General features: G+C 57.4%; 1 protein-coding gene across 2 annotated transcripts in view; it reads left to right on the top strand.

The window, feature by feature from the left end:
• Nucleotides 1-3,170: 3,170 nt before the first annotated feature.
• FOSL2 (FOS like 2, AP-1 transcription factor subunit) overlaps nucleotides 3,171-6,335 on the top strand; it is an 18,187-nt gene continuing 15,022 nt past the window's right edge. Inside the window, exon 1 of one of the 2 annotated variants that reach the window (XM_003787490.3) lies at nucleotides 3,171-4,099. In XM_003787490.3, the coding sequence (XP_003787538.1) occupies nucleotides 3,998-4,099 (102 nt within the window). In that variant the 5' untranslated portion in view covers nucleotides 3,171-3,997. Of the gene's footprint in view, nucleotides 4,100-4,590; nucleotides 5,958-6,335 lie in introns of those variants that run through there. The other variant, XM_023511868.1, reaches the window with a different exon arrangement.

A 6,335-nucleotide genomic window follows, 5' to 3' on the forward strand; every position in this document is an offset into this window, starting at 1 on the left:
TGACTCTGGTTTAGCGCTCAATATAGGTTCGCTTCTATTTTTAGCATTCCAGAGAGCCGGAGGACCCTTTCTCACTGGGTGACCTTGGAACGATTTCTCACGGAGGGGGCACTAACTGGACTGGGAAGCCGAACTCTTGGTCTGGTTGATACAGTTTCACCGAGGCAACAACCCAACCAGAGGAGGTCAGTCCCGTGGCAGCACCAGGGCGCAACTCCGTGTCTGGAGCCGGGAGGACTGAAAGGTGTGGGCAGGCTGCGGAACGCTGGCCTCCCGGCGGGCAGAGGGAGCCAGCACAAGTTCTGGAGCAGGGGAAGGCCGGGATCAAAGCGCTCTGAGGCAGGCCAGGGCGCACCAAAGGGAGGCTAGCGAGTTGCATCAGCACAGATTCCGTGATGCTCTGTAGACGTCTCGGGGCTGCTGGGCTTTACGGGAACCCACAAGAAAGGAAAGGACCGGGGGAGCGAGCAAGGCGGGGGGACAGGCGAGGGCGCGAGGGCCCAGTCGCCCGCCCGCGCGCTCCCCGCGGCGCCTACCCGGAGCTGGGCGCGCCCGGGACAGCGGAGGCCGCGGAGGCCGCTCCCGCTCCCCTCCCCCCTCCTCTTTTTCCCCCTCGTTACTGGAAGGACTGTGTGGGAGAGACCCAGAAGCACCCGGATTTTCGAGCGCAGGGTGGAGGAGGGCCGGGCAGCGTCTGGTGCTCAAAGGAAAACCAAAAGTGCGTCTGCTCGCGCTGCTCTGACACGCGGTTGCTCCTGGGAGGGCCCCGGGTGCCCCGGCCGCGCCTCTCTTTACAGCCCCCACAAGACTTCGCTAGGGCGGTCCAAGGCCCGCGTGGCGCGGGGAGGTGCTGGGAGGCGAGTGAGAAAGTGTCACGATTTCTTCTACGCCAGTCCCCCCCAACCCCGCGTCGCAACCCCCCTCCTCGCGTCGCCACCTCCGGTTTTCTGGGTTTTGCTGCTGCCGCTGGGGAAGAACTGATTCGTTTTGCGTCAAAGGACTGCATTTACTCAGTCCTGCTGGGAGAGGCACGTAAACACCCAGGCAAGCCAGGACGCAGGAATGGGGGGAAAAATGCAGGGCACCCATGGCTAGTGTGCGCGTCCTCCTGCCCCAGCCCGCGGAGCTGGGGACTCTGCCTGGCCGGGGGCACTCTGCCCGGCGGAGGTGTGAGGAGTCCGGCCCGCCTGGCTTGACCGCCCCCGCGCGCGTGCGTCCTTGGCGATAGAGCTCGGGACAGAATGTGTTTTATAACTGTAAACAATGACCCCGAGTATTGTTTGGGATTACCGTATCTTGGGGCCCTTGGGGCTGCCAGATGCCTCCAGCCGTTCCGGAAACGCCAGCGCTTTATATAGAGCCCCAGGAAAGGTTCAAGTTCCCGGCTCTTTTTTTCTTTCCTAGCAGCACCTCCAGTTTACAGATAAGGAAACTGAGGACTGGAATTGTGATGTGTTATGGTGAACATGGATTCAAAGTCCGCAGTAGCCTCTCAACAAACATTCTCATTTGGTCCTCATGGAGCTACTTATGAGTTAGTTAGGGCGAGGTGGCTCAGGCTTGTAATCCTACCACTCTGGGAGGCCCAGGTGGAGCATCCTTTGAGCTCTGGAGTTGGAGACCAGCTTGAGCAAGAGTGAGACTACGTCTCTACTAAAAATAGAAAAATTAGCTGGGTATTGTGGTGGGCACCTATAGTCCCAGCTACTGGGGAGGCTAAGTCGGGAGGATAGCTTGACCCCAGGAGTTTGAGGTTGTATTGAGCTATGATGAAGCCACAGCACTCTAACTTAGAAGGGTTGGGTAAACTGAGGCTCATACAGGCCCTGGACCAGAACCTAAGCTCCGTGACTCCTAGTACAGTGCTCCTCCAGTCACACCACATCATGTCTGCGTGGCCCCCAAACAGAGAAGGGGCTTGGGTCATCTGTCTCAACTCCTTCATTGTATAGGAATAAATTGAAGCCCAGGGAGATTAAGGGAATTGCCAAGATCTCAGTTTGTAAATAGCATAGCTTGGCGTTCCTACTCCAAGGTCTATGCTCTGTACTCTGCGCGGCACCCCACCCAGTTAGGCGGGAAGACTCAAGAGTCCGGTTACCCGCGCCCTGAACTTCGCTCCAAAACAGCTGAAGGCAATGTTGGGGCACACCCTTTCGCTGGCCTCTTTCCCCCCACCCCTTTTATTTTTAATTCCTTAACAGTCGCGTTTGCTTATAACACCTGATTACTCCTATTAGACGCAACCTAATTGCCCGGCATAGAGGGCGGACGGAATGTCTTGACTGGTTAATTTCATTTTCCAGGCTACTCCTTACAAATTAATTGTAGGACCGAAAAAATTAAAACACCCCCCCCCCCCGCAAAGGAAGCAGTAGGCAGACGGCCACGGAGGGAAAAATAGGCAGGCCAGCCCAGCCTGGCGGCGCCGCGCCCCACCAAGGCCGGGCTGCAGGGAGGCGCGGGTACCCCGCGCGTCCAGGGCGCCCGCTGCACCCGGCGGCGCCGCGAAGGGCGCAGACGACCGCGCACGGCCGCGCCCTCCCTGCGAGCGGCTCTATTCGCCCGGCTTCTGGCCTCGCGGTGGCGCCGCACTGAACCGCCCGTCTAGTCCTCAGGACTGTGATTATTTTCTAGAACTCGGAGCCGAGACCCGCGCGGTTGCTCTTAGGGCCCCGCCCCGCGCCCCTTCCTGGGGCGGGGGAGAGGCCGCGGAGCGCTCGGGAGCGGGCGAGGGAATCCCTCTCCCTCCACGTCACCCGAAAGCGAGGAAACCCGCACTCGCGTCCTTTAACGCAAATGACCATCTTTGGCAACGTGCGCCAATGGAGCAGACCAAGGGCCCCGGGCGCGGGGGTGAGCGGGGTTGGGAGAGGGCCAGGGCCGCCCCGGCTGCCCCAAACTGCACGGACTGCGCGCTCCCACTCGGGCCACCGGCTGCCTTCCTCGCGCGAGGTGTGCGGCTGGCGTCAGCGCGGCCGGCGGCCAGAGCTGGGAGAGGATCGCTGCGCAGCCCTCCTCCCCTCTCGCGCCTCTTCCTCCTCCTCCTCCCCCCGCCTCCTCGCGCGCCCCTCCCTGCAAGGTGGAGTCTGGGGTTGACGTGAGTGAATCCACATGGTACAGGGGCTGGAGAATAAAGAGTGTGGAGTTGAACTCGTGCCATTGTAGTGACTCATCTCGGGCAGAGCGCAGGGGCTCCGAGCGATCCAGCGAGCAAGTCAGCGAGCGGCGCTCGGCGGGGACAGAAAGAGAGGGCGAGGCGGGCCCGTCTGGGAGCGGGAGTCGGGGAAGGGGTGCAGGTCTGGGCACCGGCACAGCGGCGCGGGGAGCGGGACCGCGTCCCCCTCAGCGTCGCCTCGGCGTGTACTCCACGGGCTGCTGTCCCGCTGGCGCGCTCTCGGCCGCAGCACTGGCGCACGCTGCCTCCTCTTAGTCAAGTGTCCGAGCCGTTCCGAAACTCCGGCAGCGAGTCGGCCACAGGAAGTTTACTCTCGGGCTCCTTATCTAAAAGGAGGAAATAGAAGTTTCTCCAAGCGGGCAGCTTTTCTTTTCTCCTTTTTGGCCCTGTCTGAAATCGGAGGTGCCTATAGCTGGCAGGCAAGGCTAGCCGGGCTCCTATTCTTTTTTAATTTCCAATTTTTGATTGGGCCGTCGGTCCCTGCTGGGCTCCGGCTGCGCGCGGGGGCGGGAGGGCGCGCGCAGGGGAGGGACCGAGGGACGCGCCGACTTTTAGAGGGAGGGACTGGGTGGACAACTGGTCCCGCGGCACTCACAGAGCAGGAAAGAAGCGCAGTGCGAGGCGCTCGGGAGACACTGTTCCTGGAGTGTCGCCGTCTCCCTGTCCTTGCCCGTTGCAGTGGGGTAGAAACACAACAGTGAAGACTAGAGCCCGCAGCGCGGCCGGCGGACTAACGAGCGCGCAGCAGCCGGTGCGCGGCCGCGGCGAGGGCGGGGGAAGAAAAACACCCTGTTTCCTCTCCGGCCCCCATCGCGGATCATGTACCAGGATTATCCCGGGAACTTTGACACCTCGTCCCGGGGCAGCAGCGGCTCTCCTGCGCACGCCGAGTCCTACTCCAGCGGCGGTGGCGGCCAGCAGGTAGGTGCGGGCCCCGGGTGCACCTGGCGGCACGGCGGACCCGCCCTCTCACCGCCACTGTCTCTTTTGCTTTCTTTTCCCTTTCTTGGCTTGGCGAAAAAATATCTGCGGGGCCACCGTTTTAAGTTCTGGATTTTCGTCCTGCTTTCCTCCCTCCCCTTTTTAAACTGGGCGGGGGGGGGGAAGGTGGGCTTGAAGAGCGAACATACCCCTTTCTTTACACTACATCTTGCGCAGACAAGCTCTGGGAAGTGCAGAACCCCTACCCGGAGACTCATACCTCCTTCCAAGAATACTCACCCCCTCCTCCCCTTTGCACCCACTGGCTCCTCCTGACACCCTGGGATCCTATTCCTGCGCGAAAGCCCTCCCCCAATTGTTCCCCCTTCTCCATCAGTCTTTGCTCCTTTCCAAAGAGGTTGGGGACTCAGAAAAATCGTTAGGATACTTCAAGTAATCCGTAGTGAGGGTGAGGGTTGCTGCTCTGGGAATCAGGTGCGAAGGTCAGGAAGGAAGAGGCTAGCCTTGATTGGCTCCTGCCACCGCCTGTGTGCCCCAGGTCCCCACTCCTGTAAGGGTGGGAGGGGGGAAGGAGCCTGCACTACTCCCAAAGAGGGAAGGAGAATCCTGAGGGTCTGGGGTACCTGGGGCAAGGAGGCTGGCAGACAGAAGTGGGGGAAAGAGGTATCATTTAAGCTCCTGGGTGGTGCTGGAAGCAGAAAACAACTTGTTTTCAAAGCAGCCAGACTGGTTTGCACTGGAGGGATTGTGCATGCACCAATCTTTGTGTTTATAAATACCAGAAAGGCTCTGGTGGGGTGCCTGCCCTCTGCACTAGCTCCTCCATCCCATCTTGTGAAGGAGCTGGGTTAATATACAGGCTCTCTTAACAACATGAAGCCCAACTTGGCCAGCATCTGTAGAGTTTTGAGCACAGTTGGCTGCAGCAAGAGATGCTCCTTAAAGCAATGGCCTTGACCTGTAGCAAGGGCTGGGGTGGCCTTCCAGGGAGGAGTGGACCAAGCTGCAAAATATAATGGAAACATAGCTCTTTGGGAAAAAACAAGAGTAACGCCTTATTCCAAAGTGATTCTCTATATCTGGTGAGTCCCCCAAATGGCTTTTCTGTGTCTTCCCTCTACCTCCCCTTATGCCCCCATAAGCACCCACTGTAGCAAGCCTAGTCTGTTCATTGTGGGTGCAGTCAATATACCCTTCATAATGAGCAATAAGGTGATGAGTTTAAAATCTTATCCGAAGAGTTGATTATATTTGCTTCCCAGCCCCTTGGTGGTTTGTATTAAATCCAAACATCATTAGGCAATGGGCTGGAGTCATTAATGCCCACTCTCCAATTCAGCAAAACCCTAAAATACCTGTTTCCTTCTCCCTGAGTCAGAAAGGGATGTTTTGATTTCTCCTCTGTTCCTTTTGCTGATGTTCTGTGGCAGTGATCATTGAAATATTACAATCTCACTGCCTGGCTTCACTTAGACCTGGGGCCTGAATGGGAAGTCTGACCGGACATCAGTGCCCCAACTGAATAATCTGTGTCACTAGGGCTTTGAGCCCAGGATCTGAGCGGAGGCGATTCCCTGTTTTGGAAGAAAATCAGACAGGAAACCAGTGCTAGGAAGAAGGAAGAGAACTCAGTCCAGCACAGTGTAGTGGGGCCTCATTACTGAAGCAAAAAAAAAAAAAAAAAAAAAAAAGAGGTGTTGGCTAATTCCTAGCATGCTGTAACACATGAGGATTTTGCAATTAGCAATAACCAGTGCACAACGTTCTTGAGTATGCGCCTGCCCATTCCGCCCAGCATTGTGAGTGCGACACCTTTCAAATTGGAGGGATTGGCAAGGTAACCCCACTTTAGAAAAGATTCTCAGTCTGCCCGCTCCTTGGTGACGGTGCCTGGGTGGGGGGGTCGTGGCAAGGAGGAGTGGGAAGGGTTTTTCCATCATTGCCCCAACTTTGAGCAAAATTGTTCTGTGGTCCTCAGGACTGACTTCAGAGGTTTTTGTTACTTCACAAGTCTGTGCTATGACCCCGCCCTGTCTCAGGCTCAAGGTAACTTTATTACATACCAGATAAAACCTGTAATCACTTTATTTCTCTCAGCTTCCTTTACTGGGAGACTTTCTGGCAGTTAGTGGATAGACTGTCCTCTTTTATGGCATTTCAGTGGACCAATCAGTGTGAGATAGGGTTCTTCGGTTCTTCCCTAGGCAAGTTAATA

Source organism: Otolemur garnettii, unplaced genomic scaffold (assembly GCF_000181295.1).
Source record: "Otolemur garnettii isolate 467f Iridium unplaced genomic scaffold, OtoGar3 scaffold00022, whole genome shotgun sequence".
Taxonomy (NCBI): domain Eukaryota; kingdom Metazoa; phylum Chordata; class Mammalia; order Primates; family Galagidae; genus Otolemur; species Otolemur garnettii.